Here is a 21195-nt window from a genome sequence, read left to right as displayed (position 1 = left end):
TAGGGTGTCCAAAAACAATCCTTTTCGTATGTAATTTATTGTTGGTCCCTCAAACCTCTAAAAGCTTTAAACTTTATTGATTTGTCTACGAAATCGCATACTTCTAAAGACTTGAAATACTCTAAATATTTCGTAAAAAATGCGAGAAAATAATTAAGTATAGAAGTATTTCCATTATTTTGTTCAACCCCTTTGGAGTTACTGTACTTCACACAAAATATGTGTCTTCATCCAACATGTTTTGTTTTTAATCTAAGTTAGTATACTGGAAACCAAAGTGCCTTCATTTTTGTTTTTATGCATTTAATAAATAAAAATATCAGTTATACTTAAAGATAATGAATCAATGATTAGGGGTCCCCTTATAATGGATTTCTTGAAAATAAATTTAAAAAAATTAAGAAAAACAATGATTTTTCAAATATTTTCCAAAATGTCATGATTATTTTTTAGTTCCAATTTAATAAAATAAAGTAAAATTTAAATTATTATTATTTATTTTTATTTTAAATATGCTTTCTTAAATGAAAAGATATACAGGGTGTCTCAGTTAAGCGTTTCAGAACTTCTAAGAGGGGTAGGGGGCATCTTAACGACTCGAAATCATATAGCAATGGGGGGTCGGAAATGCTTTCCTGTAGCGGTCACGTACACAGAAGCACCATAAAGAAAAGAGACTGTAAGTGAAAAATCGCTATAATAATACATTGAAAAAATTATATGGTACATGGGCCAAAGTAAGTGTTCAAAGTTTCTGACAAAGGCTACAATGTACACCTCACATCTCTGGCGCATGGACATTCGAACATTCTGCAATACTCCAGGCATATCACGCAGGCAGCTACTGCGATTCTTGAAACCAGCATTATTAACAGGGGTGTCATAAACCAGCGTTTTCATATGACTCCAGAAATCAAGACATGAGGTCGGGTGACCGAGGAGGCCATATAAGTTTTTTCAACGTATTATTATAGCGATTTTTCACTTATGGTCTCTTTTCTTTATGGTGCTTCTGTGTATGGTGCACCGCTTCAGGAAAGCATTTCCGACCCCACATTGCTATATGATTTCGAGTCGCCAGGATGCCCCCTACCCCTCTTAGAAGTTCTGAAACGCTTAACTGAGACACCCTGTATAAATACTTTTATATTTGAATAAATAAAAAATTCCAATTCCAAGACTGTTTGATCTTTGAAAAGGTATTAATCTCATAATCAATCTAAAGGCAAATATTCAGTTTTGAGCAAAACAAAGTTAAAATATTTTCTTTTGTATATTCAATGTAAAGTTTCCTGTTTTGAATAAATTACAGTAACAAAATCTCACTTCACATTGAGCTTGCTAAATTTAAAATCAAGTTATAAATGGATGGTGTTTTCTACACTAGGGAGCGCTGCAAGCTCGGGACTGCCTAAATTTCCGGGTTACTGTTTCAGTTGTATTTTAAAGCCATTTGGCATCATTGTGTTTTGAGATTCTTGCAAACAAAGCATTTGTTTACTTATTACTTATGTTTACAATGCTAACAATACTGTTTACAATACTAAAAGTGTTAACACTAACGTAAGATGGTGCACAGCTTGCAACACGAACAAACAGTAATAAACAAATGGAAGGAGGCCAAATCAAGTCTGCCAAAAAAGCGAGTTATTCAAAATCTAGCAACCATGTCACCTTTTTTAATAATAAATAACAAAATAACTAAAACAAATTTCCACTCCAAAGTCCCCAGAATTACATAATAACATTAATATCTTATGAAATACGGCAGATTTGAGCTCAGAAATTATCTAGTTTATTTCTTTTATTGACAACAAAATTATACGTTTGAAAACATCGCCTATCAGAATAACATGTAGTAAGCAGCTACAAACTTTTTAACCGGAACTAGAGTAGGTCCCGAGCTCGAGATTGTTATTGTTTACATTTCGATTGAAAACACCATCCATAATAAAGCTCTTAGTAAATATAAAATCTTAAAAAAAAATTATTCACAAAAAGCGCTTACAATTAACTTTAGTATTAGAAATTTAAATACTTGACATTTTGAATGTTTTTACTTACTGAACTTCAGACCGGCGGTTTATAGTGCGGAACAATCTTTGAGGCCTCATTGAGCGTTCGGAAATCGTAATCTAGACAGTGTTAGCGGCAGAAATCGATCTGCCACTGTTACCGGCACGGAATCAATCTATCAGAATTATTAGTGACTCGTATTTCTTGAACATCTTTGGGTTTTCCATATCCCCAAAATTAATTTTTTAAAAGATAACTATTCATAAACAATCTACTCAGCAACCGGAACCATTGAAAGCTAATGATCTCTCATATACTTGAGTTAAGTTACTGTACTGTACTACTTGTCCGCCAAGGGGACGCGCCAGTCTTTCAGAAATGTCAATGACTGTGGATGATGAAAATATTGTCAGTAAGACAAAATATCGAGAAGGCCTGTGTAAGAGAGGAAGCAGATGTAGTGGCAGACTATGAATTGAAAGTCATTATGCAATCGGGGACAGGGGGATAAGTTAGGTATAAAACGATGGATGGTACATTCAAATTATCCCTTGATATATTTCTTCGCTGAGAGTATCCATGAATTAAAATAGAGGCGAGAGAATCACTCCTAGAATTTTGGCAGGATTCCGTCCGAGAGGAGAAGTTATAGGATTACAAAGTCGGAAGTAACAGCTTTCCACAATATTTAAAGTGGTAGCTAAAAATAATTTTTGGTTAACTTAATGAGTTTAAGAAGGTATCTTATTTCCGTCGCACTAGAGCTGCACAAAGGGCTATCGGCGACTGTCTGGGAAACATCCCTAAGGATGATCCGAAGACATGTTATCATAATTTTGATCCTCTGCAGAGGGATGGCCCTCCTGCTTTGGTAACCCGACGACCTGCGTGCGAAGTCGAGCACTTTGCTGTAGAACAGTTTAACGAGGACCGATACCGCGCCTCCTCGGTCCCTACGCAGGCTGATCAAAGAAATTCCCCACCCGCTTAACTGACCGCAACCAGTGGTGCCTACAGGAAATCGTGTCTTTACGATCAGTTCACTACGGGAATTAATAAGTTCATTTTTGCCGCACTTAAGCATTTCACTGCATGGTTATCAGGTCTTTTATAAAAATCTAAGTTGCTTGTTTATAGCGAAGAATAAAATTAATCTGTATTGAATTTACAAAATCAATAATAAAACATAAAATTTATTACCATTCTAAATATGTAACAAAAATCTCCCGATAAATCAGGAGATGTTGGCAGGCATTGAATTATAATCTTTCATGTCTATAATCAGTTCTCTTTTTTCGATAGATAATTAAATCCAGCTGGGTCAGTCTTTTGAGCTTTTGTAGAATGTCGCACTAAACTTATGTAATTGTTTATTGGAATCACATACATTTGCAGGCTTCTGTGCTCAATTTAGGCTTATAAACCTTTGTCAAATAGGACAGATAGCACAATACAGAGAAAGACAGCACGAAGATACATCCAGGGTAACAGTGGGATTCGAACCCGCTACCTCCACGCTTTGCACAGCGTTTGGTGGGCGATACCTCTCAGCCAGGGAGGCCCCTATGCAATTGTTGATTTATTTATTAGTACACATACACGCTGGTTCGTGTGCTTAATTACATCAGTACGGTTTATAAGCCTTTGTCAAATAGAAAGACAGATAGTACAATGCAGAGAAAGACAAGAAATAACATTCAGGGTTACGGCGGGATTTGAACCCGCTACAGAGGGCTTGGTGTGCGATATCGCTCGGTAAAGGAGGCCCCTGTAATTGCTGATAGTTTCTCTGAAGTTCAGTGCTTTTATATTTCTTAAGAATCCCGATAGCGATTAGTTTATACCTCAGCCAATAACAATAAAGAACTTAACTGATGACTAAGGTTTCCAAATGTCTGAATTCCCAAATAACTTCAGAGCAGCTCTTAGGTTTATGCCTTGACTTAGCTAAAGAGCCTAGAGCTTTTAATCGTTTTTGTGTAGCATGAAATTTTTAGATTTGAGCACTTAATGAAAAGAGTATCTTTCATTAAGCTCTTAATGAAAAGAGTATCAACTTACTTACCTTTTATATTATAACCGTCGTTGAACAGCCGACCCAAATTTTGGGTTTACGACTACTAATGTTCAACTACGTAGCCTTGTAATTTTGAACCCAATCCAGAAGACAAGGGAACTCCTGGATTAAGTTTTATGAGAAATTTGCCTTCGTGGAGGACATTTTGATGTAGCTAACCCGCATTTGTGTTACATTGAGAGGAAGACCACGAGAACCGCCCACGGTTAGCCTGACGGCAAGGGGACTCTTAACACATGATCCGTCTACCACTGGGGATATTTCACGTCAGAACTGTGGTTGGTGCAAGCCGGATGCGGAATTCGTATCGACCAACCATTGCCGGGATTCGAACTCGGCTCACCTCATTGGAAGGCGAAAGCTCTGTCCCCCGAGTCATTGCGATTTAGCATCAACTTACTGTATCTGATGCAGTAACCTATAGATTCTTACTGCAACAATATAGAGGAGATCTCGCTCCCCTATGAATAAAACCACTTGGGGAACCTTAAAAGAGTTTAAAAGTTTCGGTTGATGGTTTTTAATCACGATATCAAAGGATAATTTTTTAGAACACAACAAACTGTAAACCTTCATTTACGTTACTAGAGCTGTACAATGGGCTATTAGCGACGTATAATCTTTTATCGACAACAACAAATCGTAAACTTTTATCAAGAAGTACGTCGTATAGAAACTCAAAATTAAATTGAGCTAAACTATGAAAAAGTACTAAAATTTATTCCATAGAGTTGTTGGTGAGAATGATAAAAAATTATGTGGGAAACAAGATATTCATATGAAGTACCTAGCAGATCATTCTGAAAAATCATTTGTAAGGTTTATTATTTTACTATTTATCAAGTTTAAGTAATAATTTTATGAAATGAAAGGAATTCACATTAAATGTTTCACATTTTAAAATACTTATATGAAAGAGTTGACAAAATGAGAAAGTAAAAGACAAATTTGTATTTGGTGACCCTTGCAAATTTAAAGACAAAGTAGTTAACGACCCATAAATCAGTCCTCGAGTTCAATTACGCTTTTGTGGTCCGAGCCTGAGGAATTTTAATCTCGGCTCAACCGAATCCGAGATATATAGGATTGTTTAGAGTCCAGGGCCAGACTTAGCCTAATTGGGATCCCCTTCTGCTTCACTACTTTAGTAATGAAGAACCGAACTTTACGGAGGTATTTAAATTTTTCACCTTATTATAGATAACATAACAAGAAAATTGACTAGAACCTGGACATACGAAATATAGTTCTGTCCATTTTATAGATTTACTGAACTGAATAACTGAAAAATAAAATCATTTTGCTAGGACTCACCACTTTTTGGCTCTCTATCCCTTATCCTTCATTATTTAGTAGCAAAAATAAATATAAAATAAATAGAAACAAAATAAAATTATTTCCAAGGATTATCCATGATTAAATAAGAAAGATAAGTGAATGAGTTTGGAAGCAAAATAAGTCGTTGGTAGTAAAATGTCAATATTGCTTAAAATGGCTACAAAACAACACAGAAAAAAAAGAAAAATCTTTTTATTTTTATAGTAAAGGAAAAATAATTTTTATAACATAACTAGTTCTCAAATTTAACAGAACTTTAAATTGGTGGAGCAAAACATTAAAAAAAGAATGACAAGAAAATTGCTTCTTGCTAAAAAGGATAAGTTTCCTTTGAAATTAAACAAATGAAAAACAAATTGTGAATATAATTTTCAAATTTGTAAACTAAACCAAGTTATTATAAAATGAAAAGATAAATTAGAAGAAGAAAAATTTTCTTTTTAATGATTAAAAAATTTGTTTACTAATTCATCAGAACATAAAATTTATGCTGGTAAATGGCAATACGTAGTAATTTTTTGAACAATGAAACTGAAAATAAAATGAGAAAATTTTAAGTTTTTTAATGATATAATAAAAATTGAGATTTCAAATTTCTTCGAACTCACTTTTCTTGTCTCTTAAATGAGTATAACTACAGAATATTAACAGAATTTCAGTATAACTACAGAATTTATAACAATAGGCACAACAATCGTATACTTTTTCAGGTTTAATTATTGGTATTACAGATATTCTAATAGCAATAAATTTATTGAGAATAATAGTGAAAATATAACAGTGAGTGATACTAAATATAAATAAAATTAAATTATATAACTTGGAATATTAAATTACTGAATTAAAATTGAAGCACGTGTAATTATAATTGTTTATTATCATTGTTATATAATTTTTTTATAAATTAAGGATTATAAAGAAATTTGTTTCTTTTTTCTTGTTTGTTCAAAATTTGATTAAATATTAATCAAACAAAGAATTAATAACCTAAAATTGGCACCCTGAAGTATGAAATTTTTTTATACACATAACACATAAAGTTAAAAAATTTAACTTTGGCAGCAGTAAATAAGAATGAGAAAGAGATGTGTCTAAGTTACAGAATATATTATATGGATATAATTTAATGATATGGTATGTATACATTCTTCATCAATACAGGCTGTCTAACATTAACAAGAAATATCATTCAATACAAAGTGATAGAATTTTTTTCATTGAATTAAGATTTAAACATTTACAATATTGGACAAAAAGAAGCAGTTTAATGAAAAATGCTTAGAAAGTTTAACTGGTTTCTATAACATCTTCTGCTGCATTATTCAGGCTGAACTAACAGTAAAGTTCCTGGGAAGTGTTATTGTTTGAATTTTTGTACTTAACCTTTCAAGTATTCAGCTCCTAAATAAAATTGTACAGAAATTTTCTTACTGCACCTTTTCCATTTAATAGCATAAAAAACCAGTTTTTGATGCAGAAAAGCTTGCAGCTGAAATTTTGGAGAAACCCGAGACTAATACTCAAAGGGTTAGTATTAAAAGTAAGTAAAATAAGCAGATTTATATATGAAGCAAATATAGAAATTACAATTTTAACATAATTAAACATCATGGAAAATTCAAAGAAAAAAAAAGTTGAAACATAGGAACTGAGGCAAGACATGTTTGATGATGTAAAATAGAGTTACCTCACATTTCTAAGGAGTATAAGTTTGATCGGAGCTGTTGTGAAGTAAATTATTTTCACTTTACATTTTTAATATGAGAGTTCTAACAATTTTTAAAACCGGTTCCTAAATATTCTATAGGAGTCCTTGCAGTGTTAATGTTTTCAACAGCCATAAAATTACATACATTATGTAATACATTTTTATGGTACATTTTAAACTAAAAATACAGTAAATTCTTTTAGTAGATTTTTTAAAAATAATATAAGAAGATTCTAAAGTAGAAACTTAGTGGTTCTCATTAAAGTAAGTAGATATTTCACAAATTCCAAAAAAACTTTTGCCGCAACCAGAAAAGTACCATAACTTCATTACTGGTGGCAAATCAGTATTAATATCCTAAAACCCCAATTTAAGATGCAAAAAAGTACAAAAGTTAACTAATTAATTATAAAAGTTAATTTTTTTGATGAATCAGATATAATTTTTTTAAAAATATTCATGAGTGATCTCAATTCTAGCATTCTTTTGAACATCATAATGCAAAGGCACTGAAGTATTTATTATTTGTAGTAAGGATAAATGACAGTTTATGGTATTTTACAAATGATATAAGAAAACAGAACTTCTCAATCTCTTTTAATTATTGAATTCCAATTAGTTTAAATTGGAACAAGTAAAAAATTTAACTGGGTACAGCAATCAGTTTAAAAAAAAAAGGTAAAAGAAAATATTTACAACAACTTAAATGCATTTAAAGGTTTAATATACTTCACTGGATCAAACAAGTAAATGAAATTGTTACAAATACTATACATATATTAACAAAACAAAAATTTATTAATTGCTCTAAAAATCATGCTATATCTACAACATTTAATAAAATATTTTTACAATCGACAGTCCTTCTGTTACATTCACTACAAATATGGAAAAAAAAAAAAAAAACATTTAATGTTCAATTATTTTACCCAAAAAAAGAACTATCAGCCTTATGCAACTTTAAACTACTTCATTACTAGAAAACTTTTTCAAACATTATGAATCTTTTTATATACATAAAAAAGTAAAATAAATTGTTAAATTAAAAGAAAAATTAAAACACCTAGTTTTAAACAAAATAAAAAATGTAAAGGTTAAAACAATGTGATGATTCCTGACAAAAAGTTGCAAAATATTCAACAAAACTAGCAATTATAAGAGTCACTAGACATTTAAAAACATGTCTATTACATGGAATCTTTACTTCATTTTGACTACAGAAATTAATCATGAGCTATCTTGTCAATATATTGCAAAAATAAAAATCCAACTTTTCTCCTGAAATTTAAAAGTTGCTAAACATTATAATTTTTTTAAAACTAAACAGATAAAAAAAAGTTTTATGAACACTTTCATTTTAATATAGTGCCCTTGAATTTTTTTAAACTGTATTAATTACATACTTTGAGCTGGTATACAAAACATTTCTAGATATTTTACAAAATTTAACTTATAGCATAGGAAAAGTTTATTTTTGATTAGATCAAAACTATTCCTAAAATTCTTAACCATTTAAATTTATTTAAAAAAAAAATGGAATTTGTCAAAATAGTAACCCTGATATATCCTCTGTTTGTCAATAGACTAAGAACAATGCTTTAAAAATTGCATAAAGCTGATAGAAAGATGTGAATATCTTTTAATATCAGAAAAATATCTGAATTTACAAAAAATGTTGGACGGCCATCACTGAAATCATCATCTTTCATACAAAACATTTGTCGGAGCTCAACACATAACTGTTTTCTAATATTACATTTCATAATGTTGAATCTCTTATAAAAATAATCACTATAACCAACTGATGAACCTACAAACATGATGAATTTTTTTTCTAGAGTAATTACAACCAAGCACAGGACAAATGATTTGACTGTTTAAACAAATCTTCAAATAAGTTAAATCAAGACCTAAATATAAACTCAAGTAGGTCTTGAATAAATCAAAGTACAGAAAACATTTTCTACGTACAAGAAGAAGTACAGAAAACATTTTCTGTCATACAAAATAATTTCAGTGTACATCTCCTGAGGTACTGTTTTCAGGCGTAGATAAGACAGGAAAATCCAACTCCAAATAAACCTGAAAATACAGCTTATGTTAATTTATTATGCATGAATTTGTTACTAAGAAAAGGAATGTATAAATATACATTAAGGTTAAAAACTAGCAAATATAATGTCTAGATTATTGTTTAAATATAGCTCATGAAACTCATACAAACTGCTTTGATAATTTAGTGTGATGAATAAAAAAGATCAAGACAGCAAAAAGTAAAGGTATATAGACCCAAAAAAAACCCCAGCTGCCTCACTTGAATAACCTGACACTATTGAACATGCTTAAGGGATTTAATAGTTCTGTTTTTTTTTTTATTAAACTGAATTATTTTATTTCTTAATTTGTTCCAAAATATTATAAATATGGCTTTTTTTTATCTTTATTTGTATTCGTATTCTGTTAAAAACAGAAAGGCTTTATCACTGAAAATACATACTTAAATGATTTTGCAGTATCTTAGTATGAGAGATAGAAAAGTTTGCATTTAATAAATGTTAAGAGCAATCATTATTATTTTTTTTTAAAAGTAAAGCCAAAAAAGGGAGAGAGGAATGCATCAATTTTTTATCACTATGGAAAATAAATTATATATTAACTGTTGCGAAAAGAGAGAGAAATTTAAAAATATTTTAACACTTTATTTACCACTAAATATACATAGCTCGATTCCCTCCTCTATACCCAAAAATTCTTAAAATGTAAATATTTTTTTTATTGAAACATGACATGCTTTTTTTCTAATACTATATAATTTTCTTTAATAGTAGTAATCATCAAAAGGGAGGAATAGACATACAGACAATGGAAGATTCTTTCTAAATATTTAAAAATCTATTCTGCTTTAAATTTGCTACCCCAGGTATTCTCACTCTAACCTTACCAAATCTGTGTTTTACCTCATTGCTTTCATTAGATTATCTCCTACAAACAAGTTCCTTATCAGTCTCTCACTCTTTGATCTTTGTTGTAGTTTTTTAATTTTTTTCTGAATTTCTCTGTTTCAAAACTGAGGACAGTTCCTTATCATAGAACTGAAACTATAATATTTCTGTTCACGTGGCATTATTTATGCTCTTCTTTCTTATTTTTTTAAACTTCAATCACGTATAAAAGAAGGTCAATCCTTTCTTCACTTGGATAAAAAAGAGTATTTCAATATTTATTTTTGTTTATCTACCTCTATCTTACATTTTGAAAATATGTTTCCAAGTTCTTTAAGTAGATTTTCCCTTATTAAGAGGAAAATTCATTAAGGCCCTTATATAAAGGGAACTGGACCAACACAATTATCCCTGAAAAAGAAGGTATCCCTTATTTAGAGATCTCCTACAGAAGATTTTACAGTATATCATTTTACAGCACATTTAGTTGGTTAACTATGCTTTGATTGGACAGTTATCCTTACAAAATAAATATAGTGGTGTAAATTCTTTAAACTTTTAGTTTTTCCACAATGTGTCTACAGCAAAGTAGAATTCATTACATGTACTATCTGCAACATATACACTAAAACTATTTCCATGAGAATTTAAAAATCAGGATATAAATTTATCGATTCTATATGAAATGATAAAATCTGAGAATTTTCTATTTCTAAGCCAATTTTAAATCTTTCATGGAAACATTTTCTATGTATGTATCAAAACAGCCATTGAACTTGTTACATTCATTGCGAACAATAACTTCTTTAAAGGCAGCCAGTGAGAAAAATGTAAACTCTTATACACTGTTAAGAATAATGGGTCATTAAAAATAAAGCAAAATTTACATTTAAGAAAAAAGACTGAAATAAAAGGAAAATTGGATGCAAGAAAATAGTAATTGTTAAAATGTAGGCTTTAGAACATTTTAAACAAATTTTATTTTCTGTGTTCACTGTGAGCTGTTATAAATGCTATCATATTTTATCATTTACTCGTTTATTTTGAAGTTTATTTAAGTCTACATAAGTTTTTTTAAGATTTCAGAAAATTAATTTTGTGTAAGAAAAAACAATTTTTTTCCCCTGCAAAATAAGAATATATTTGTATAATAAAACTGTTTAACTATTTTGAAATATCAGAATTAAAGCTTTATAAAGAATTAATGTCATTTTTAGCAGCACAAAATACATATGTAGCAACTATGGCAAGCATAGAAAGTTTAAGGATTGTTTCATTTCTGGATAACAACAATTTCAAAATTATTTTTCCAGAAATGATAATTAAACTGTAATTCTCTTTTTATATAGAGGTGTGATAAGTATCAGCATTAAAAAGTATATAAATATTTCTTCACAATAAGGCTTGATAATGTCATATTTTGAACATTTTCTAAATAACTGTTATTCTAAAAGGAATCAAAGAATTTAACTTTGCTTGTTTATCACATTTGTTATAAATTTTGTGAGCATAAATATCTTTTAGGTGTTTTACAATTAGGAGAAATGCAGTTTTCATAACAGTTAATGAGGTGAAATTTTTAATTTATGGATATCAGTGCGTGAAAGAAAACTTCATTTTTATGATATTTTGCATCAGATAATTATATAATACTGATAACATTTGATTTAGTGTAATAAATAAATTTGATTAATAAAAAAGATAATGTAAAGTAACTAAAATATTATATTACTTGAATTCTTTACATTCATTTACTTTTAGTTGCATCATAAGAAATGCACTTTCTGAGAAGTACACAAAATTTAATTGGTGCACTTTTTTAGTATATTAGATATACATGCAAAACATACCTTAAATTTTACAAGGAAATGATAGTTAAAAATCTGGCTAATTCTCATAATTAAAAACTGGATACACCACTAAAATCAAGCATCTTTTATAAAAACTTTATTTCTTATTCATTCATATTTTAAAAGACAAATAATATAGAAAATGAAAACAAGAAAAATTTCAAGAATATCAAATTTAAAAACAATATGCCTGATTCTTAGTATGAAGAAAAATAATTTGGCTTAAATTCTCCTCTGAAATGTTTCAACTTTTTACCGGTTTCAGATCTAGTGAGTACACATCAGAACATATTAGCGTTCGCATAGAAGTGTGATTTGCATATTAGTTCAGATAAGACTATTTTACAATCAGGATATGTCATTTAAAAAGAAAGAAAAATAATTTACAAAAAATGAATAATAATAACAATAAACCTGATTTGCTTCCTCCAGTGAATCTAATAAAATTCTATCCAATTTCTTTGCAATAGTTTGAAAATTCGGCCTTGCTTTTGGTTCATAGTTCCAACAATCAAGCATTATACCATAAACAGAAGAAGGACATTGATCTGGCTTAGCCATTCTGTGGCCATTTCTCAATTTCTGGAACATTTTTTCATATGGAATTGTTGGATAGGGTGAAGCTCCAAGAGAAAATATCTCCCAAATAAGTACACCATAGCTCCATCTGGAAAATTAAAAATATAAATAGTGTGAGAGACGTTAAAACATATTAAGATAAATTTTTCTTGGAATATTAGAGCAGAAAAATACACTAACTTACTTTTCCTTAATAGAACACTTGGAAAAAAATATTAAAAAACAATTTTTAGGAAAAGAAGAAACAGCAATAGCAATGAATTTAAATTAGTTTATTTTTAATTAGTTAATATCTAATTAATTTATTTCTAATTAGTTAAAAAGGAGGCATAGATACTCAAACTTACACATCACTTTCTGGACTGAAAATTCTATTTAATAAGGATTCAGGCGACATCCACTTTATGGGCAAAATACCACTTGTTGTCTTCCTGTAGTAGTCATTGTTTTGAATGTCTCTTGCCAGTCCAAAATCAGCAATCTTTATAATGCCATCTTCAGTAAGCAAAACATTGCGGGCCGCTATGTCCCGATGAATACAGTTCTTTGAAATTAAATATTCCAGGCCTCTTGCAGACTGATAGGCGAATGAAAGAAGGTTTTTTAAAGTCAATGATTTAGGAGTTTCACCATTAATTCCAATTGGCTCTTGATATCCATCTGGATTGCGATGAGCACGCAAATAATCTTTTAAACATCCCTTTGAAGCATACTCAACCAAAACATATAGAGGGCCTAAAAAAAATGTTTTTTTCATAAAACATCTTAGAATTTATATAAAAAATTGATAGCAAAAATTATTCTAACTAGATGAAGACCATTTCAGCATTTCATAACTAAACATTTACCTTTTTTTTAAAAAAAAAAAATTAAAGAATCAAAAAAAATTCAAGAATCAAAAAAAATTTCCTTTTCCAGTTTCTTTTAGCCTTCACCTTTTGCAATTTCTTAAATTCCTTAACCCTCTGTCCTTAGCGTTTTCAAACATTAAGCTGATGGCTTGTTATTCAATGAAAAAAATAAGTGCACAGGAGGTTAGTGTCACAACAATTTCGTAGGAGGCTCAATGCTTGGAGGGTATACAGCATAATTGAGAAATTTTTTTAAATTATCAATGAAATTTTGAGCACTCATTGTAAATACTAGCATTAGCTTAGTTATAAGTTTCATAAAAAAATGAAGTACATATTAACAACAATATTTTGTCATAATTTTAATAATGAAATTGAAATGATGTAAACCTAGAGGAAAGTTCCATATCCAGAATCATAGGGACTTTGGCAAGTCTAGAAAATAGATTTTTTCTTGATAATGGGGTCTTTGAGGTAAACAAACATTAAAACATACGCTATTCAATAAGAAAATAGCAAATAGATGATAAATCTCATACATCATTTTCTTATAGGTTGAATGACATTTAATTAACTAAAGAATGTTTAGTATGATAGAATATATAGTAAAAAATATAAGATAATTTGAACTTTTGCTTTCACATAATAAAGACAAATTTTTTTCGCTCTCCTTTTTTCCCCTCTTGATGTGAAGAATTAGCCGCCCAGATAATCAGATGAAAATAGCAGTAAAAATAAAGCAACAAATTCCAAAAATAGAATAATCCAATTTATTAAAAAAAAATATATAAAACAGGAACAAAATTGAATAAATCCCCCTTAGTGAAAACTTTTATAATTTAACGGTAAACAAAGCTTGAAACATAAAATTTTAAATATTCAGCTTCATTAATATTCATAGTTTACTACTCTCACCAAAGTTTATTTTTCTTTTAACTGCTCTTATCTATCTAACAACTGTTATAGTGAGAAACAGAATAATATTGAAAAATCAGCAAGAAATATAATTTTTTTTTGCTACTTCTTTTTTTAATAAATCAGAGTTTTTTTTAAAAAATGGATTTCTTTTCAAGAAAGGAAAATTTTTTATTTTGATTCTTAAAAAGTGACCACAAAATAGACGCTTCTAATTCTGCTATTTTTTTTTTTTTTTTTTTTTTTTAATGTTAATGTTGACTTTCATTTTGTTTGCTTTTGTCTCCACACATTTTATTCTGTTTTTGATAAACTAAAGTATTTTTGTTTCTCAATTGTGCTTTGAAAAAGTTGAAGACTTTTTTCTTGATGTTTTGCTGCATTTAGTTTTTATAGCTTTGCTAAATTTTAAAACAGAAAATCAAAAGAAGATATGATGATAAAAATTAAATGGAAATTCTAGTGGTTTAAAAAAGCTTTACCAGATCATTTTTCAATACTAAAATAAATTTTTTAGCCTTAAAAAAATCTAATATTTTTTAAAAGAATTTTTAAAAAATTTCTATTCTAACATGGATGATCTTTTTAACAATTTTTTTACTTCATTTTTCTTGATAAAATCATAAATATAATCATATAATTTTTGAAACCTAATTATTTCTTCCCAACATAATCCTTAAGATTATACTTGCTCATACATCCACCTGGGACTGCTAAAAAAACTGGTTGAAAGTTTCTAAAAAAAATAAAAGGACATTCTTATTAGAAAAAAAAACATTTCCATTGAAGATTATTGTTCTGGCAATTTTAAATTCAGAAAGTAAAGTAGTAAGTTTTCAAATATCCCTTTCAAAACATTAAATATAATTTCTTAAGTGGTCATTTAGACTGGTATTTAAGTGAGAGGCCACTAAATATACGAGTAAATTTTACTTGCCTGTCTTAAAATGCACGAGATGAAAATTTGCAAAAGAATTTGAAAAAAAAAAATTGCTAGAATATTAGGTTTTTGTTCATATTTTGATTGATTAAGTAAAAATTTACCTCCTTTTGTACAGCATCCTAAGAGGCTAACAATATTAAGATGTTTCCCTATATTTTTCATGACTTCCATCTCTTTGACAAGTACAGCCATTTCACTGTCAACATGATTTTGTTTCAGCATCTTAACAGCAACAGTAGTTGGCTCTCCAGGTTTGTTTATGCCATGAGCTATAGCTTTGCGAACCTGTCCAAAAGCTCCTTCCCCAAGTAAATTACCTAAAATAATATTCTCTCTTGGAAATTCATAAATTGGATCTTCCGGCAGTTCAAATTCTGGAACATCTGTGCAACCAACTGTTTTTGTTACAACATTGTAATCAATTTTGACAAATGGGATTAGTGAATTAGTTTCATCTTGTCGATGCTCAAGAATTATTTTTTTTGTCACAATAACTTGCTTCATTTCCTTAGCACGCATTCGATATCGATGTCTGCATATGCACACTAAGGCAATAATAATTAAAGGTAGGATTAAGAAGAAGGTTACGGATAATGCAACAAGTAAGGGATTTCGAAAATCAAAAAGATTAGGCTTCTGTTCAGCAACTGTTTCATCTGGAGCTATAAAAAAAATATTTATAAAATAAAGTAAATATATTAAGCATCTTAAAATGAATTATATTTTTCAGAGTGCAAACATGCTTACGTGGTAAAACTGTTAGAAAAGCACTGCGATAAGAAACCCCAATAGAATTTCCTGCTAAACAAGTAATCCATCCTTGATCTTCATAAGTCACATTATCTAATATAAGTATATGAGGATCAGTGACATTGGGATCAGTACTTTGAACAGGTTCCACATACGGAATTTCGGAACTGTCAGCAAAGGATCCATTTACTTTGTAATGGCGTAACCAGCTAAAGTAAAATAATTTTCAAAATCAAAAAAAGCTTATAATAATTTAAAACAGGATAGAATAGCAAATATGCATGCAAGTAAAATGCATAATTAATTAAATATTAGAAAATTTAGTAAATTGGAGTAAAAAAATGGGTATTAAATTGTAGTTACTACAATTGTTTGTAAATTGCTGGTGAATTTAATCAATCAAATTTTTTATCCATTGGTAATTCATTTAATTCTATTTATTCTTTTTAATAAAATCAAAAATTATTCTTAAGGGCTATTGCCTTGCACTGAGTTCTAGGCTACTCACACCCAGCATCAATTAAATGGCTAGCAACAGTTCCATGTGGGGAGTGGGGCAAGTAGAGATTCTAAGAAATTTTGTTTCCTTTTTTTAGTTGCATTGCTCTTCTTTTAAACTTTTCTGATAAAAAGGGCATCGCTTTACCCTTGAATGTTTTTTAATTTTGAAATTTCTCTGCTAAGAAGAACAAATAAGTTTTGTAAAAAAAATATTTAGAATTTAATTACAAAAAAATATATAATATACATATAAGCTTAATGATTTTGGAAGGTAAATGATAACATATTTCTCTATCAGGGATGATTTTGAGCCGAACTCAAATATCCACAAAATTTCTCAACTAAAATCATTAATGATGCATTTAAGAAAATTAATGTCTTCATAAATTTAATCATTGATATTTTAAAAACATGAAATTCTAAATACATTATATACAGCATAATTTAAATGAATAATTATGTATAAGTTTACTTCTATAACTAATTACATTTATTATTCTAAAAGAAAAAATATTTACAAACATAAGAGATGCCAAGTATGAATTCTAGTTTTAATATTTCTAAATAAAATATACAAGAATTTTTAGACATAAATGTGATCAATGATTTCTTGAAACTTCTAGACCTTAGATTTCCGGAAACTTCCAGATCGCGGATTTTTTTCCGTAGCACAATCATCTCTGCTCCTTGTAAATATCGAAATTTTAATATCGCATTTATTTCTATAAGTATTGTTTAACCATCATATTTAATAAGGTAAGAAAATTATGATTGATTTTCATAAGATTATTATCATTGTAAACAACAATTAATATTTTTAAGAATGGTACATATTAAAAAAAATTTTTTTTTGTTGTCATTATACTAAATGTTATGTCATGCTTAATATCATAAATACTAACGTTTCAACTCTTAGAATATCTGTAATGGTTTTTTGGATTATGCCATTGACAATTTTGTATTTACATTGGTTATAGTGCAAATTACAGTTTTCACAAAAATTAACTAAGACATTAAGAAAAAAAAATTTATACTCAGTTTGCATTAAAATAGCATCATGAAAGTATTTTATGGTCTTCCTGTTCACACAACCCAAATAAAGAATGAATGTTTGTTCTTAACATCAAAAGGAATTTTAAACAGACCTGAATTCTATAGTTACTTAAATGCACACCTTGAGTGAATATGGTTACCTTTTTGTTGTAAAATCATTTACTACTTAAGAAAAAAGTAATGAAATTAACTGAAATGACAAAATAAGTTTAATGTACATAACGTAACTATAACTTTTCTGGAAAATAGAGGCTATATGTGTGTAATGCTGATCGCACTCTTAGAATTGTTATGTTTTTGTTAAAAAAGTTTTTTAATAATAATGCGAATTTAGCTATTAATAGATTTTATAGATTATAGATTTTAGAATTTTAAATTAATTTTAGATTTTAGAATTTTAAACAGTTATTTACTATTCATTATTTTATTTCCCTAGGTTGAGTAAATATAGTTACTTTTATAGAATTTCTATTTCTATTATCTATAGCATTTACTATTTAAGAAAAAAAAAGCTCAAGCGAAAAAAATAAGTTGATAGATAAGATACATAGTGTAAAATAAAATACATAGTTTAACTACCAATTTGTCTGGATAGCAAAGGCAGTCTGTACGCTATACCGATTGTACAGCTACAATTGTAAAAGGAGGCCATGTATCAATAACGTGAATTTAACAATTAATACTACTTTAGAATTTTAAACAATTATTTACTATTCATAATTTTTATTGTATACCTTGAATGAACACAATTAATTTTATTGAATTCTCATTCACAATTAAAAAAATATTTAAAACAAAAATAGCTGAAATAAGTTTAATCTACAGAGCGTAATTATTAGTTTGCCTGAGAAGTAAAGGCTGCCTGTGAGCAGTACTTAACATACTACCATAATCATGCCATTGGTCACGAAATTGCAGAGTTTTAACCTCCTTGGCCCTCAATGGGCTGCTGCGATAATAGTTTACCCTTCTTTCACTTTCATACATAGCGTAATACTAGTTAAAAAATATATGATAGTTAAATATTCCTATAATTAAAATAAAAATACAGTTAAATAAGAGATACAGGTAAATATCATTTTAAGCAATAACGACTATTAGTATCCGTGTTTTATTAGACAGTTTTAAGAAAAAAATTTATTTAATTAACTTACAAAATGTATTGTACAGAAAGATATAAAAATCGTTTCCTAAGTCACATGATTATTCCTCTTATTTTCCGCTCGCTGTGTTCAAATTTGGTAAATAAATTATAAGTACTTATTAATGCTCAAACATTTAACAACTACACAATAATTATTAGGAAAAAAAAAGATTAACAAATTTCAAGCAGTAAGAGATCTGATCATTTCAATGCATTTTGAAGTAATAAATAACTTGCAAGTTAAAATTGAAATACTCCCATAATAAAATTAAAAAAAAAAAATCCTAACACAATCACGTTTTACAGCATCAACAGCTTTTTAATTTTCGATGGTTCTTAAAACTCACTCTCTTCAATGAACACGTTTGAGGAATCTCCAGATCCACACGTAGGTTTGCACCATTTTACATGCAATTAGTCAGGCGGCATTAATTGATGAGAGATCATACAAAAGGGGATTCGTAGCATTTTTGACTATCCATCGTTTCTAAACATTGACCAAAAAGTTACTGTCTTTCACAGCTTTTTTTGTTGTTTGTTAAACTATTAATAAATATAGTTAAGAGCTGGGAAAGCTGGTAGCTCCTATGTTAGAAACGCATAATTCGTTTAAACAGTTTTCACATTAATTGTAATATCGTATAATCAAGTTAGTGCAGTCTAAAATGCGATACATAGCTATAATTAATTCAATCCTAAACATCCAATTAAAACCTATTCTCATCATTAAAACTTACCGAAACCTTGGTTGCAGGTCTGATATAAAAGAACATTCAAATCTAGCTCTTTCTCCAAGATGAACGGTTTGGTTTGCAGGAAAACCATCACGAAATATAGGCTTGTGGGGTATTCGTTCTATTAAAAAAGAAATACATTTTTAAAATAATAACAAAAAATGATAGTAAATTAATAAAAATAATGGAATGAATAAAGAAACATGTTAGAAAAACAAGTAACTTATGAAAAAAATAAGAGGTTAAGTGAGATTAATCATTTATATTTGTAATAAGATTTTAAAAAAAAAAAAAACAGCAAAAGCACAATTATCTGGAGAAGGACAAACCAGGTAGCTCAACTGAATGAATTTTCTGAAGTTATAGAAAATTTTATTATAAAGCATTTTTTACAAAAAAAAAAAAAATATGGTGTAAAATCAATTCCCCCCACCCATTCTTAGTAAAAAATGGACTGTCCAGAATTCTTCAAGTTAGAACTTTGGGAAAATCTCAATCAAAAATATCTAGTAAATTTTTTTTATATCAAAAAAGAAAGTAACTAGAATTTTTGGAGAGGAAGAATTTTTTTTAGTTCAATATGGAGTCAATTCTTCTGATATAAAAATATTTAATCTACAGTAAAAAGCTTTCTTTTTTGGTCAGCTTTTGATATAGAGTAGAACATCAAATGATGACAAAAAATTAATAAACACAATTATTTATTTAAAATATATCTACAGAAATTTTAATTTTAAAGTTTCTCATTGTTTCAGAAACCTTGTACAAGTATTAACACTTATTAAAGTTCCATTTTACTGTCTTCATCAGTATCATTTTCACAGTTTTACCCTCTGTAAATTTTTTTTTAACCATTATCACAAGTTTCTCCCTTTTCCTTCGTGCTGCATTAGCATCAAATGTGACATTTACTGAATTTTACAGAAACTGTCACATCTTCTCATTTTCTTCTTCATGATTATCAATCAGGAGTTACTGCTTTTCTTCTCCAAATGTAATAACTTTAATTTTTTTTCAAATGATGGTAAAACTTTTGAATGATAGGTGTAGGAATCTCTATTCTCAAAAACGATCTAAATGGGCATTATAAAAATAGTATTTGTGATGGGATCAGAAAAACAGGGCAATACAAGCAGAAAAACGAAAGATGCAGGAACGAGAGATTTCTGTGTATTCTGGATAGTCAAGTTTTCACTGTAAATTATATTTAGAGTACTTCCAGTCAGTTTAATTTGCTATTATTCATGGCAATTCTAGCAAAATAAATATACTTTTTGGAACAAATATTTTGTACAAATCTGGATACTCAAGTTTTCGGCATTTTGCTGTTTTAAAATTTGAGTCATTTAATTTTTTTATTAAAGAAACTTAGACAAACAGACATTAAGGGGGCAATGATGAACCTTAAAGTTATTTGTATTATTTATGAAAAAAAAAATAGTCTCTTTGAAAAACCCCCCTCCTGTTTGAATTGTAATTTTGAATGTGTTTATTGTCATTATTAAGACAATATTATTTTTTTTATATGCATTAACAAAATAAGCATTAATTTTTAAAACTAAATATCGTTTAGGAAAAATGAATTCGATTAAGTTATGATAAAATAAAAAATTCTTCTCATCGATAAGCAGAGAATTTTAGGAAAAATTTCAAAAGCTTATGTACAGATATTGAAAATTATGCAGACCTACCTGGATGACAGAAAAATAAACAAAATTCATCAAAAATTAAAATAAAATACAACAAAAATATAGAAATATAGCAAAAAAAATCTTAGACTGCTTATTTTATGCC

General features: G+C 28.6%; 1 protein-coding gene across 4 annotated transcripts in view; it reads right to left on the bottom strand.

Annotated features, from left to right (window-relative positions):
- Nucleotides 1-5605: 5605 nt before the first annotated feature.
- Nucleotides 5606-21195, bottom strand: part of LOC107437526 (fibroblast growth factor receptor 3) — a 72219-nt gene continuing 56629 nt past the window's right edge. For all 4 annotated transcript variants that reach the window (XM_016049562.4, XM_043040092.3, XM_016049563.4 and 1 more), the window contains exons 7-12: nucleotides 19405-19522; nucleotides 15967-16178; nucleotides 15321-15881; nucleotides 12858-13245; nucleotides 12346-12598; nucleotides 5606-9221 (exon numbers count right to left, since the gene is read on the bottom strand). In XM_016049562.4, coding sequence (XP_015905048.1) covers nucleotides 9153-9221; nucleotides 12346-12598; nucleotides 12858-13245; nucleotides 15321-15881; nucleotides 15967-16178; nucleotides 19405-19522 — 1601 coding nt within the window. In that variant the 3' untranslated portion in view covers nucleotides 5606-9152. The remainder of the gene's footprint in view (nucleotides 9222-12345; nucleotides 12599-12857; nucleotides 13246-15320; nucleotides 15882-15966; nucleotides 16179-19404; nucleotides 19523-21195) is intronic.

This window comes from Parasteatoda tepidariorum, chromosome 11 (assembly GCF_982258835.1).
Source record: "Parasteatoda tepidariorum strain Cologne lab strain chromosome 11, Ptep-v5.0, whole genome shotgun sequence".
In the NCBI taxonomy this organism is placed as follows: Eukaryota; Metazoa; Arthropoda; class Arachnida; order Araneae; family Theridiidae; genus Parasteatoda; species Parasteatoda tepidariorum.
This window is presented reverse-complemented; position numbering and strand designations above follow the sequence as displayed.